The following is a 13,292-nucleotide window of genomic DNA, read 5'->3' as shown; positions in this document are numbered from 1 at the left end:
TACGTTTTCCCTCCTGCCTTGCGTCCCCATCCCGGCCCGGAGGTCGGTCGGAAGCCTAGACTAGTGAAGAGAGGGAACCTAGGTGTCCGGGCAGTGGGCCCTGAGGGTGAGTGCCGGGCGCCGAGAGGCTGAGCCGGGGTATGGGAGGCTGGGGTGGGAGACTGCTTGCCCCGCCCTGACTCCTCTCGGCTTGCCCGTTCGCCTGTCTAGGAGTCGAAGATGTGCATCTAGAGACACCGCGACCCTTGCCACCTGACCCACACACCGAGGCCCTCTCAGCCACCCTGGTCACACCCACTCTGCCTTGCGGTAGGAAAAGGAGTCTCCTCAGTCGCAGCTTCTGACCTCCTGGGGCATCTCACTCAGGCCTCTAAAGAGCTTAGTTTGCCCCTCTGGAAAGTGGACCAGTGGCTTACAGAGGCATATGCCAGGGAGTGGGGTGGGGGAACCTGGAGCCTGCTCACCCACAGCCTTGTTCTTGCAGAGTCGCCCATAAGTAGGGTCCCAGGGCTGGAGATGGGTACCGAAGACGAAAGTCCAGAACCGGACTGTCAGAAACAGTTCCAGGCCGCAGTCAGCGTCATTCAGAATCTGCCTAAGAACGGTGAGGGCACGGGGACCCGCATTTGGGGGTCCAGATGACCAGGGTCTGCCTCCCAGGAGGCTCTGATCCTGGCAGCTTTTGCAGACAAGTCCCTGCATGTGTTGACCTGGGGTTCCCCTCTGCCACCTGCCCCTATCTTCCCTGAGTGAGAACCATCTCTGCACCCCCGCCAAGGATGGTTCTCCTCCCGCCTCTATCCTCCTGGAGCTGGGAGTGACACTGTTCCCCTCCACTTCTCAACTCCTGCCCAGGCTCTTACCGCCCCTCCTATGAAGAGATGCTGAGGTTCTACAGCTACTACAAGCAGGCTACCATGGGGCCCTGCCTCATCCCCCAGCCTGGGTTCTGGGACCCTATCGGACGTTACAAATGGTGAGCTTCCCATCAGCTGGGCAAACAAGCCTCAGCTGTCAATCAGCCTTTCACAGCCCTCCACCCCTCCACCCCCACCCCCAGGGAAGCCTGGAACAGCCTGGGCCAGATGAGCAGGGAGGAGGCCATGTCCGCCTACATTACCGAGATGAAGCTGGTGGCACAGAAGGTAGGGAGAGGCTGTAGGCTCCTCCCTGTGCCCAGGCTCTCAGCCAGGTGACCTGCACCCCTTCCCCCATTATGTTTCCTGCACGTTGATCCACCTATGGGAATTCCACCTTCATGTTGTTCCCCTTACCCTGCCTGACTCTGGTTCCTGACTGGGCACAAGGTGGAGGGATATGATGGCAGTAGCAGGGCGGAGGTGGCCCAGCTCAAGGGGGTAGGAGGGCAGTGGTGGGAGGAGCCAGGCTTTCCCCATTAGACCCCCTCCCGCACAGGTGATCGACACAGTGCCCCTGGGCGAGGTGGCAGAGGACATGTTTGGTTACTTCGAGCCCCTGTACCAGGTGATCCCTGACATGCCGAGGCCCCCGGAAATGTTCCTGAGAAGGGTCACAGGTCAGGCCCCCAGGCTGGGAGCTCCACAAAGGCTGATGGGACTGTCTTAGAGGGCTGCTCAATCGGAGGGGAGCCTGGAGGCAGAGGGCTCTAGAGATGTTCCTGTAAGGACCCCAGCTAGCGCCCCAATGGGGTGGGTCTCAGAGTCCCTGGCTAAATGGGGATGGGGAGCAGGGGCCTGATCTCTTCCCAGCCCCACCTCTGGGTGCTGTGTCTCTGCAGGTTGGAAAGAGCAGGTACTGAATGGAGATGCTGAGGCTGCCCCAGAGCCGCCCTTTCTCCCCAAGGAAACAGCACCCCCAAGCCCAGGTCAGTGTCTGGGTGGGAGGGGCAGAGGGCCAGGCCAGAGGTGGGAGGGCCTCCAGGCATCATGGAGGGGAGCAGGCTAGATGCCACGCTGTGCCTCTCACACCTCATGCCCACAGACACTGAGACCCCCTGTGCTCCCAAAGGCCAGGGGCAGGTTCTGGAATCCCTGTCCCAGGGCCCTACTCAGGGACCCATCTGTGCCTCTTGTGGTAGCATCTTGAGGGTCCCCTGAACAGGTGCCTCTGCCCAGGTGCACACCCTTCTCCTCCCTCCATGGCTTCCCTACTGCCACTCGCCCTACTTACCACCTCCTCAGAGTCCCAGCCTCCCAGGGACCAGGACTCCGAGGTTTTCTGTGATTCTGTGGAGCAGCTGGAGCCTGAGCTGGTGAGACCCACTCCCATCCCCTCCCTTTCCCCACCCCACTGGGGCCCTGGCTGCTCCCACCTCCACCACCCCCACTCCCCCTCCTCCCAGTGGACTTTGTGACTCTTCTCTGCAGGTTGGGGAAGAGCCATGGGGTGCCCTGGGAGGAGAGATTGACACCAGAAACAGCCCCGAGCCTCCTGCAGAGAAAGGTGAGCCCCTATCTGACCCTTTGCCCCATGGTTCCAGTGCCTGGGGCCTTCCCCAGCTGCCTTCATGGGCAGAGGTGAAAGTCCAGCGCTGGGCACTAGAAAGAGCAGCCTCTGCCTGGGAAGGGTTGCCAAAAGCCAGACACTGGCTTGGAGGAGCAAAGTCCCTGCCTGGCCTCCTCTCCAAGGGCCACCAGGAGTCTGTGCCCTTGGCTGGCCCTGAGTCAGGGCAGCTGGGGTACAACTCCTAGACCAGTTCTTTCACCTACACCTGCGTGGCCTTGGGAGTCATCTTTTCTCTCGGGGTCTCCCATTTGGGACTCTCCAAAGACGACGAGTTGAGTTCTGCCTTATCTCTTCCTAGAACTTCCAGTGTGCCACGTCCCATAAGAGGCACTTTCATAAATATTATCTCCTTTATTCCTCAGAGTGAGCAGCCCTATGAGGGAGAGGACATGATTTTCAGATGACAAACGAGACTTACAGAAGTTACTGACTTGCCCAGAGCCACAGAGCTAAATGGTAGTACTGGGGTTCGAACCCCTGGCAGTCCATTAGCTGCATGCATGGACTTTATAAGACTCACACTGGGCACAAGGGATGGCATTCTACCGACTCCTCCCTGGCCCTGCCCCAGCCCGCCACCACCCTGCCCCGAGCTGAGTTGCTTCCTGAGCCCCCTTCCCTGTGTGTCTGTGCTCTGCAGGGAGATTGGAAGGCCCCCTGCTGGGGCCCCAGGAACTGGACTCCTGGCTGGTGGGGACAGTCCGCGCGCTGCAGGAGAGTATGCGGGACATCCAGGAGAGGCTGCAGAGCCTGGAGAGCATGCCTGTGCCCCCCAAGCAGGTGAGCCCCCTCCAAAGGTCCAGGGCAAGATTGGGGCAGAATTTTGAGGGTCTCTATGCTAGGCTCCTCAGCCAGCCACTTCTGTCTTTGTCCCCCCATCTCTACCTGCCCACACTTCTGCCTTCTCCAGAGAATGGTGTGGCTTATGGGTCAGGCCAGGAAGTCAGGGGTTCTGAAGTGCTTCCAACCTGGAAGGGAGAGTGGGAGAAGCCCTCCTTTCCTGCTCTTACCCCCACTCTGGGCCAGAAGGGAAACTGAGGACAGGGGGAATTCCAACAGTTGGAGGGGCCAGAACCTGTCTGCTCCTTGCACTGGGACTGGCAGGAGGTCCCAACTGCCCCTTCATCAGGACTTCTTCTGTTCCCAGACTTACTGTCTTTCCCTCCCCTCACATTCAGCCCTTGCACCCCTCACTGCCTTCTCCTGACTTCTAGATCTGCTTGCCCCTGACACCTCTGTTTCTGCAAATAAGAGCAGCCATTTCTGCAGCCCCAGCTGTGTGCCAAACACATTACCTGCATTACCTCATTTTATCCACACACACACACACACACACACACACAAACAACAATGAAATAGGTTTTCTTTTCATTCCCTTTTTACAAATGAGGAAACTAAAGCTCTGAGAGGTTGAATAACTTACCTCAGGGCCTGGAAGTAACTCAAACAGCCTGGAAGAACCCCACAGAGCTGCTGTGAGGATTACATGAGATAATGTATGTAGGTGCTTCCGAATGGGGCTCATTGTTACTATTAGCATTATTATTAAGTGATGGAGCTGGGAGTGGTCCCACTTGTATCTCCCTCCAAAGCTGGCATCCACCATTAACTCTGAATGAGTCTGTTCTTGTGAAGCCTGGAGCTGTGGGGGCAGGGGATGGCTGAAGTCCTGGATATGGAGGAATCACTCAGGTGACCCTTTGTCTGCTTGGCACAGAGGAATTGGTAGGAATTTCCTCAGATCCACAGTGGCTAACATTTCAACACTCACCCCTGCCTCGCCGAGGTTTTACTAATATTTTTTGTTTACCTTTTGCTAATTTTATATGCTGAATATTTCCACCCTGAGATACCTGGATTTGCATCTCTGAAAATAAACACTCTACTACCTAGCAAAAACATTTTATCGCACACCACAATTCCTTCGTATCATCAAATACACAATCCAGATTCAAATTGCCTTTTCCAGCTTTCCTGTCTGTGCAGGCCAGGAGCCTCTGTCCTTAAGACTCTGTTAGTCTAGACCAGTCCCTCTTCCTTGCTACTGACTTGCTGATGAGACTGGACAGTAGTCCTGTAGACTGTACCACTTCTGGAGTCTCATGACAGCCCTGTGGCTAGATTACATGACCAGATTACATCAGAGGTGATGTTCTTTCTCCACATCAAGAGACACATAACTGGATGTCCTACCATGAATATTCCTAGTGAGGACCACAGCAGGGATGAAGGGGTGACAGTCTGATTCCACCACTTGGAGCCAGGGACTGTCTCAGTTCCCCATTAGCCCCATTTGACACACAGCTTTTGACAAGTGATAGATAATCCTTGCTTGGATCAATAATTTAATGGTTGCAAAAATGTCGACTTATCTATGATTCCTTTAACATTTATTAGCTGGCATTTTTCTGTAGAGTTTCCCTGACCATCTAAGATTTCCCTGAAATATGGTGCCTTATGGAAGGGCAGAATAAGTGCTTAATTCTTTCTCTTTAATTATCTATTTTTAAAGTAAGGAGTTGATTTAACAGCCACCTCAATGGTAATAAATTTCCAACTTACTCCTTTATGAATTTATGGACTTTAAAGACTCAGTATTTCAGTCAACTGCAATCATATTCTTTTTGATGCCCAGACTGTCACAACTTTGGTAAGACCCTCCCTTTCTAGCTGGGTCCTACCTTCTTGTAATACGATCTCATTAATCCTTAACAGCTTCCTTGCTTCCTGGTATAAAACATCCTACATTCAATTCCACCTTCTCTGCTCCAGACGTGAAATCTGCCACTTCTCCAAGGAGCCTTGCTTCCTTTCAACAGATAATGGGATTTAGAAACTAAAATCTGAACACCTTGGGTCTTCATTGGAAATGTGGCACATCCTTTACGATATGGGGTCTTCAGGCCATATCAGGCTTTGTGGCCCAGAGGAGATGACCTCTAAATCAGTTCCTCCGCTCTTTTAGGCACCTTGAATTGCTGTGGGAGGAGGATAGGAGAGGGAGTTGGGGCTTAAATGTTTCAGGGACAAACAGGGAGCCCCAGTCTTCAGACTGGGGAGAGGGAGGTAGCAGCTCCCACTTGAGTTCTGGAAGCAGGTCCCTAAGGAGGGCCTAGCCTGAGCTGAGGCCTGGGCTAGTGCCTGACTCTCTCCTGTTGGCAGCAGATGCCCCCACCCAGTGCCAGGCCTTGGCCCCTCAGGCTTTCCGGTCCCACGCTGATCTTCTTCCTCCTGTGGCCCTTCATCGTCCAGTGGCTCTTCCGACAGTTTCGGACCCAGAAGAGATGACTCTCGGTGGAGGAGTCTGCAGCCAACAGGAGGCTATGAGCCCTGTGTTCTGCTGTGCCCTGAGCGTTCCTAGGGTTTAGGAGAACAGCATTAACCCCCGTTCTCACCCCGCTTCTCGCCCCAAATAGTGTTCGCCTTGACACCCCTCTCCTCGTGTGGGAGCCGGATAACACCCTACTCTTCCTGCAACTCCACAGAGACTGTCCCTCCTCTCTCCCTCGACCACCTCAGGCTGCCTGGGGAGACTGTCCTTGTGGAGCAAGTCCCCAGTTCGGGGTGGGCGGGTGATCCAGGGGCGGAGCTACCGGGTCTCAGCCTCTGCCCTCCCCACCCTCTGAGTCACCTGACTCCTCTCCCCCAGGAGGCTCAGCTCTTGGGCAAGTTGGGACTTCGGCCGGGCCCTAGAAGTGTGATTGGCTGGCGGGCTGTTGGGAGGGAGGCCAGGAGGCTCGACCGAGTTGGGGAAAGGCGGAGAGAGCTGGCCCCGGGGGAGGGCAGTCAGCTCCTTTTGGCTGGCCGCCCTACCCGCAGAAGTACTCAGGACGTCCTCACTAAAGATGCACTTACAAAAGAGTGTTTCACTAAATAAAATAAAACCTTCATCTTCTGCCGTCTGGGCTGCCACGGAGTGAGGCGGAAAGCGCGCCCGGGACGCGCGAGGTTCAGGTCCCTTCTGTGGCCCTTCCCCCGCTGCCGTGGACGGCCCCGAGAAGCCAGCGGTCTCAGTTCCAGAGGGAGCATTTCCCCCCTCCCGGGGCTAGTGGAGGGAACACAGCCCCGGGTTTGCAGGGGAGGCAGAGAGGCCGCCGGGGGTGGGGCCACGGCCCGGGCCCCGCCCCCTGCCTCGTCGTGGGTGGGGATTGCGGGGGGGGGGGGAAGCTGCGAGCTAGGGGCGGTGGGAGGAGAGGAGTCCGGCGGGCTCGAGCCCAGGCTCCGTTCCCGCCCGAAGGGAAGGGCGGCTACTCCCTCCTCCGCGCGCCCGGCGTAGGGTCGGGGGCCGAGATGCGGGCCCCGGAAGTGCCCATTGCTCGCTTCCCCCTCAGCTGCTCTCTCCCTGTGACCTCTGCGCTCGGGCTTTCCCAGGGAACTTTCTGGAGGGCCAAGGACGGCGGGAGCGTCGTCCCTGCGGCCCCCGTCGGGGTGGGTCAAGTGCCAAACTGAGCAGAGACCTCTGGGAGCCGCTGGCTGCTGCAGGCTGCTGGGGCTACGAAATTTTGAGTTAATCCCTGTGTTAAGGATGAACAACTGGAGGGCAATGGAAGAGGGGCCAAACTGGTGCTGGGGATGCAAGCGGAAGCCAGCGCCACCACTTGCGCATACTAGCAGTGTGACTTGGGCAGGATTCTTTGCTCTGACCCTGGGTTGCCGTGTTTGTGAAATAGCGATGAAGACTTTTTCACCATAAGGCAGTCCTAAGGTTTAACGACCAGGACATTAATGACAAAATGCCTAGCTAATATCAAGGTGCGTGGCCTCCAGTTTCATAGAATTCTGGAATTCCACAACCTGTCAGTCTGACCACTCCTCCCCTAATAGAACAAATGAGCCCATACAGCTGAGTCAGGTTCAACAGACTGAGGCTGGGCTCAGTTGTACCTTCCAAATTCCCTGACTGAGGGTACCCAGGAGTCCTTTGGAGTCTGAAAATGTAACAATTTGGAGGTCTCTGACTCCCAGTCGAGTTCTCTCCAAAAACTTTCCTCAGGGAGCTCCCACTGTTGAGGAGAAGCTCTTGCTCCTGCGAACTTCTTGCATGACTGATGAAGCAGCACAGGGGAGGGCCAGGCTTTTCAGAAACACCTGAGTTCTCAAGGAAAACAGGCTAGGATGTTCCATCTCAAAACATCTGGATGTGCCTCAGTGTCACTCTTGCTTGCCTCTCCCTCTGGGCATGCCCATGACCACTTCCCCACAAAACCACTCCTGAATCCCCAGACAAGTCCTGTCTTGGGACAAGATGCCTACTCATCATAGAATGTCCTGCTTCATGCCACTCTGCTTGAAAATGCTTCATATTTTAGACAACCACGAAGTCACCTCCTCCATGAAACCTGCCCACAGTTCTCAATTCCTAAGCAACTTGGCTCAAGCTCCTACTAGGATTTTCATCACCTGCCATTTTGGCTTACTGTAGGTTTGATGGCCTCTCTACACAGTCCTTGAGTAGCACGGATGAAATTTTACTCATCATTGTGCCTTCTTATCCAATGTGAGATTAACCTGACGGTCCACTGGTTAAGACTCAGTGCTTCCATTGTAGGGAGCTGGGTTCTTCCCTTAGTGGGGGAACTAAGATCCCACATGCCTCCAGGTGAGGCAAAAAAAAAGAGAAGGGCCAGAAGTTAGCTGAAAGTGCTGCAGATGGAAAGGAACTAAATCCAGAGTTCTTACAAAAAACGGCACGGGATCACAGAGACCTTCGCTTTAGCCGAAAGTGTCACTTAATTGTTATGTGACCTTAGACAAGTCACTTAATTTCTGAGCTTTAGAGATTTCTTAACTCTAAAATGGAGACAAGAATCCCTACCCTGCCTAACTCACTGGGCTGCGGCGGGGCAAATGGCTCTGTGTGCAAAGGAACGCTGTGCGGTGGAAAGCGGTTGGAATATAAGACAGGGCTGTTGATGAAGAAACAGAAGAGTCACAGTGTGTCGCAAATGGGAAAAACTGAGATTACAGGAAGATTTTCAGTTCAGTTCGGTGGCTCAGTAGTTTCCGACTCTTTGCGACCCCATGAACTGCAGCATGAAAGGTTTTAGGCCTAAGTGATTTGAGTGGAGGGTTTCGGCTACTCCTGGCCCTCAGCTCCTGTCCTTTGGGCGGAAGCCTGGAATCTGGAGAATTTTCACAAGGGGAGTTCTGTCGGGCGCCGCCCGCCCCCCATGAATCTGTCCCACAGTTCTGGGCCAGAATCCCTCTGCCCCCATTTCTGGGCAAGGTTTCCTCCTCGGGGAAGCCTCTGGCTCTGCTTCCTTGCCGGTGCAGCGTCCACTGACGAGGAAGAGCCTCAGTGGATGGTTCTTTCCAGTCTGTGGCTTCTCTCTCGAGTAGCCAGGGTTGATTATTTCAACTCAATATTAATTTCGAACCCCTCCCCCAACAAAGAGGCTCATCCGCTGCCCTGGACTCCCATCCAGGCTCAGGAAAATTTCATGGTCTATTCCCAACTGAACAGACCAAGACAGCCCCAGGAGGCCATTTTCTTCGATAGAAGCTGAGGCCCGGGGAGGGAGAAGGGAAGCGAGGTCTTACATCCCGGGGTCTCGGGGGATCCCAGGGTGCACACCCAGCACTTCTCGGCGCCAGCGAGAGAAATCAGCCACGGCCCACCATTTTGCATCGGCCCCTGGGCGAGGGCGGCCGTGAACGACTACGCTGGGGCTGGGACTCCGCCACTTTCCGCCAAGGGTCCTCCCAGGTAGTCCGGGGGTGGACGTCACCCGGGACTCGAACCTGCTTTCTCATCTTCCGAGGCCTAGTCGGAGGTTGCCGCCGTAAAGCAGTCACACTGTCCCTTTAAGGCGGCACTTTTTATTCTTCATTTGTTTACCTCTTCATGCGCTTTTTTAACAAAAAAGTGTTCACAATATCCTTCCGCAAACGTCAATCCCAGTCACTAATCAACACCTTGAAGCCATTCTTGTAATCTTAAGAATCGAGAATTAGTAGCCATGAGCCAATATCTCCCTTTACAGAATTAAGTACTCGTTAACACTTTAGGGACTACTTTTTAGGGGTAAACCATTCTCGCTTAAGTTAACAAATGTTTATGATCCTCAGAACCTTTCCGCTGAGAACAGTATAAGATAATAACCTTTAAGACGCACCTTTTCATAAAAATATTCTGTGCAGGCCCTCACAGGCCATCGAATCTTCTTGTATCCCTGAAGCAGAATGGTATGGTCCAGAACCCGCCCCATCTTCTCTGCGATTGGCCTTCCTTCCTCGGCGAGACGTATGCCTTTTGACCAATGGGCGCTCACGTCTCTCTAGAGAGGGCTGAGCGAAAGAAGGAGGCGGCCTGGAAAACGCCCCCTACGCGTCCTGGGATTGGCTACGTCGCACGGCGCGCGAGAACGGCGGGCCTGAAAGATGGGAACTACGACTCCCAGCTTCCTGCGACGGGGACTCCGTCACGCATGCGCATGGGCGGGGCGGACCGGCTTCTATATAAAAGGGGCGCAGAGGGCTGGGAGGCAGCAGTTGGAAGTTGGCAGGTGGAGAGGCAGGTTGGGAGGGGAAGTTGGGGGAGGAGGCGGAAGAGGAGCTGTCGGAAGGGGGAGGAGGGAGGGAGGAAAAAGAGGAGGAGGCGGAGGAGAACTGAGCTGAGCAGAGCATCGAGCCAAAGGGGAGATGAGTTTGTCTGTCCTCGGCTGAGGCTCCGGCCGGGCCTAGGGAACGGGGAGCTCGGCTTGGAGCGACACCCGTGGAAGTGGGAGGAGGTGGCTTTGGGACTTTAACCCCTTGTGGGTGCTGCGGCAGGGGATTTAACCCTTTGTGGATCCGGCCCCTCGGAGTCAGCGTCATCGGGTAGTTTTAACCCCTTCGGGGCTGGGTTTAACCCGTTGGATTTAACCTAATCTTCTTGCCCATCAACTTCTCGATCGCGGGGGCGGTCTGCGGGAAGGCTTGAAGCCCACCCCCTCTGCACATTACGTACTGTTCCTGCTGCTGCACCCCCTTGGACCCGCTATCTGGCCGCGCTCTGGGCGCTTAACCCTTTACTGACTTGAGCGCCCCAAAATTGCAGTTGGAGTTTGCTGACAGGACTGGCTAAAGGCATCACTGCAGGAATTACAGACCGAAGAGGACTGTGTTGGACATTTTTGCAAAGAAAAGCAAACCTTTTTTTCCTTAAGGACTTACAGCCAACATTCTTCAAACTTCGAGAAGAAGATTCTATTAGCAATGGCCGAGCCACTCTTGTCCGAGTATCAGCACCAGCCTCAACCTAGCAACTGTACAGGTGCTGTTGCTGTCCATGAAGAACGGAACCCTGATCGCCCCCCAGGCGCGGAGGAGCGGATGCCGGAGGAAGACAGTAGGTGGCAATCGAGAGCGTCCCCCCAGTCTGGTGGCTCTCCGGGGCAGGGGGGTGAAGGGAGCCTGGAACCCCAGCCGTCTCCCCTGAAGACCCAGGTCTGTCCAGAATCCAGCTGTCTGGAATCGGGTGAGAAGGGCCAGAATGGGGACGACTTGTCCGCTGGCGGAGCTCCCCCGCAGCAGAGACAGGTGGGCAAGAAAAAACATAGGAGACGCCCCTCCAAGAAGAAGCGGCTTTGGAAACCGTACTATACGCTGACCTGGGAGGAGAAGAAAAAGTTCGATGAGAAACAGAGCCTGCGAGCTTCGAGGATTCGAGCCGAGATGTTCGCCAAGGGCCAGCCAGTTGCTCCCTATAACACCACGCAATTCCTCATGGATGACCACGACCAGGAGGAGCCGGATCTTAAAACCGGCCTCTATCCCAAACGGGCCGCTGCCAAATCCGACGACACCAGCGATGAGGACTTTATGGAGGAAGCGGGCGAGGAGGATGGGGGCAGCGACGGGATGGGAGGAGACGGCAGCGAGTTTCTGCAGCGGGACTTCTCGGAGACCTATGAGCGGTACCACGCGGAGAGCCTGCAGAACATGAGCAAGCAGGAGCTCATCAAAGAATATCTAGAGCTGGAGAAGTGCCTCTCGCGTATGGAGGACGAGAATAATCGGCTGCGGCTGGAAAGCCAGCGGCTGGACGGCGACGACGCGCGTGTGCGGGAGTTGGAGCTGGAGCTGGACCGGCTGCGTGCCGAAAACCTCCAGCTGCTGACGGAGAACGAACTGCACCGGCAGCAGGAGCGAGCGCCGCTGTCCAACTTTGGAGACTAGACTGAAACTTTTTCCGGGGGAGGGGGCAAAGGGGACTTTTTACAGTGATGGAATGTAACATTATATACATGTGTATATAAGACAGTGGACCTTTTTATGACACATAATCAGAAAAGAAATCCCCCCTGGCTTTGGTTGGTTCGGTCAATTTAGCTATGATGTAGCTTGTGTGCTTTCTCCTGTTCTTTAATTATGTCAAACTGAAGGGTTGCTTTCCTTGTTTTCCTTTTTGGAGTTTTTTTCTTTTTTAATGTGTAAGTAACTTGACCAGGTTATAATGCAGTTTTCTGTTAAAAATCTCCTTAAATGGAGCTATAAGGTGGCCAAATCTGAGAACCATTAAATTCATTCTAGTTATAATAAATATTTGTAAATGTAACAGTTTGTGTGATTTCTAGAGCTAATTCAAAGTAATACTGATTTATGTGATTGCATTGGGGGGAGGGGTAAAGGAAGCATTTAATTTGTCCATTTTCAAAAACAAACCTTAATGGGAGAATTTTCCGTTTGCCAATTTTTCCCTTGTTAATGTGCTACAATATACAGTTCCAGCAAAATATAAAGATTTAATTATCTTCAATACTTAAGTGTGTTTGTTTTCTAGTGCCTTCATTTTCTTTTTTGATGCTGGAGAAATAAACCAGTGTTGGGTGTTTGGGTAGTAAGAAGTAACTATGATCAGCAGCTTAAATTTTAATTCTGCGTCTCAATAGCCATTCAAGTCTATTAACAAAAATGTAAACCTAATTTGGCCATTTGTCAGGTTGGACAACTGACAGCCTCGTTTCACTCCTACAAGTGGGTTTTTAGTAATCCCCCCCCCTCCTCCCAGTAAGGCTGGAAGGAGTTCTTGGATGCCTGGGAAAAGCACTTATCTTGCTTTCTTAGTGCAAGCAATGGTTGAATAAACAGTTGTGAGACAGCTCTTTATGTTAAAATATTCAGAGGTAGGGAATATTGTATTTATAGAGGAAACGACCGTTTGGGGCATTCCAAGGACTTAACCCTAAATGCCCAATACTGAAGTGCTCCCTATACCAAAAAAAGGAAAAGGAGCTGTCCACCTTTCCATGAGACTCAGACTAAAATTAGAAATGCCCCCTCACTGCAAATAAAATGTAAAGTTTCTGGTTGAGCTAAATTAAGTCCTTGGGGACCAAGTGGGAGCCCTGCACCATCCCTGTAACAGCCTCTATTCTCAGTCTTCTAAACTGTGCTGATAGTTGCTTAGTCCTTGAGTAGTTCTACTCTTCAAAGTGCAGGAGGCCCTGGGAATTCGTTTTTGCCCCCAAGTCAAAATAGAAACTGTAAGACTGTTCCCTCCTGTTATCATGATTACCCAGCCTACCTTTACCTGCCCTGTGTTTCCCTAGAGCAAATGCATTGCTCAAATCACTAGCACAAGGCTTCTTTCACCTGGTTCCTTAAAAAGATAGGGGTCCGTGGGGTCCGTGAGCCCCATGGAATTGTATGTAGACTTGTATTATGTGTAGGTACTCCTGGAGAGAGGGTTCTGGAGAAAGTTATGAACCCCTGGGTGTGGGGGGGGAACTCCCATTGGGAAGCTTGCTTTTGCAGCTAAATGAAATAGTGGAGGTGGTGGGAACTTCAAGAGTGAAATGTGCCTTATGATGCGTGAGAAACAT

The 13,292-nt window shown here is 53.5% G+C and overlaps 2 protein-coding genes and 1 long non-coding RNA gene across 9 annotated transcripts; 2 read left to right on the top strand and 1 right to left on the bottom strand.

Annotated features, from left to right (window-relative positions):
* The first annotated feature begins 38 nt into the window (after nt 1-38).
* On the top strand, nt 39-6,385 carry ACBD4 (acyl-CoA binding domain containing 4). Of its 7 annotated transcripts, XR_014078879.1 has the most exons (12): nt 39-106; nt 211-309; nt 485-604; nt 856-976; nt 1,061-1,145; nt 1,417-1,537; nt 1,760-1,846; nt 2,083-2,233; nt 2,349-2,424; nt 2,850-2,943; nt 3,128-3,267; nt 5,653-6,385. XR_014078879.1 is itself a non-coding variant. In XM_081577085.1 (11 exons), the coding sequence occupies exons 3-11, from the start codon at nt 517-519 to the stop codon at nt 5,773-5,775; spliced, it is 912 nt and encodes a 303-aa protein (XP_081433211.1). In that variant the 5' UTR covers nt 39-106; nt 211-309; nt 485-516; the 3' UTR covers nt 5,776-6,385. The 7 variants fall into 7 exon arrangements, 6 of the variants coding, with proteins under 6 accessions (XP_081433211.1, XP_081433210.1, XP_081433207.1 ...); XM_081577085.1 differs by lacking the exon at nt 2,850-2,943 and having other exon boundaries at nt 2,163-2,233; XM_081577084.1 differs by lacking the exon at nt 2,850-2,943 and having other exon boundaries at nt 2,163-2,233; nt 5,650-6,385.
* On the bottom strand, nt 4,816-6,584 carry LOC145541222 (uncharacterized). The gene is made up of 2 exons (XR_014078882.1): nt 6,343-6,584; nt 4,816-5,844 (listed from the first exon to the last, which is right to left on the bottom strand). It is a non-coding gene; the product is annotated as an uncharacterized LOC145541222 (long non-coding RNA).
* A 2,711-nt stretch (nt 6,585-9,295) lies between these two features.
* Nucleotides 9,296-12,226, top strand: HEXIM1 (HEXIM P-TEFb complex subunit 1). Its single transcript, XM_081577087.1, has one exon. It carries the CDS (start codon nt 10,684-10,686, stop codon nt 11,644-11,646), a length of 963 nt encoding a protein of 320 aa, XP_081433213.1. The 5' UTR covers nt 9,296-10,683; the 3' UTR covers nt 11,647-12,226.
* The last annotated feature ends 1,066 nt before the right edge of the window (nt 12,227-13,292 follow it).

This window comes from Giraffa tippelskirchi, chromosome 3 (assembly GCF_054371585.1).
Source record: "Giraffa tippelskirchi isolate mGirTip1 chromosome 3, T2T-mGirTip1v1.2.pri, whole genome shotgun sequence".
In the NCBI taxonomy this organism is placed as follows: Eukaryota; Metazoa; Chordata; class Mammalia; order Artiodactyla; family Giraffidae; genus Giraffa; species Giraffa tippelskirchi.
The sequence above is the reverse complement of the archived record's forward strand: the minus strand, read 5'-3'. Positions and strand labels throughout refer to the sequence as shown.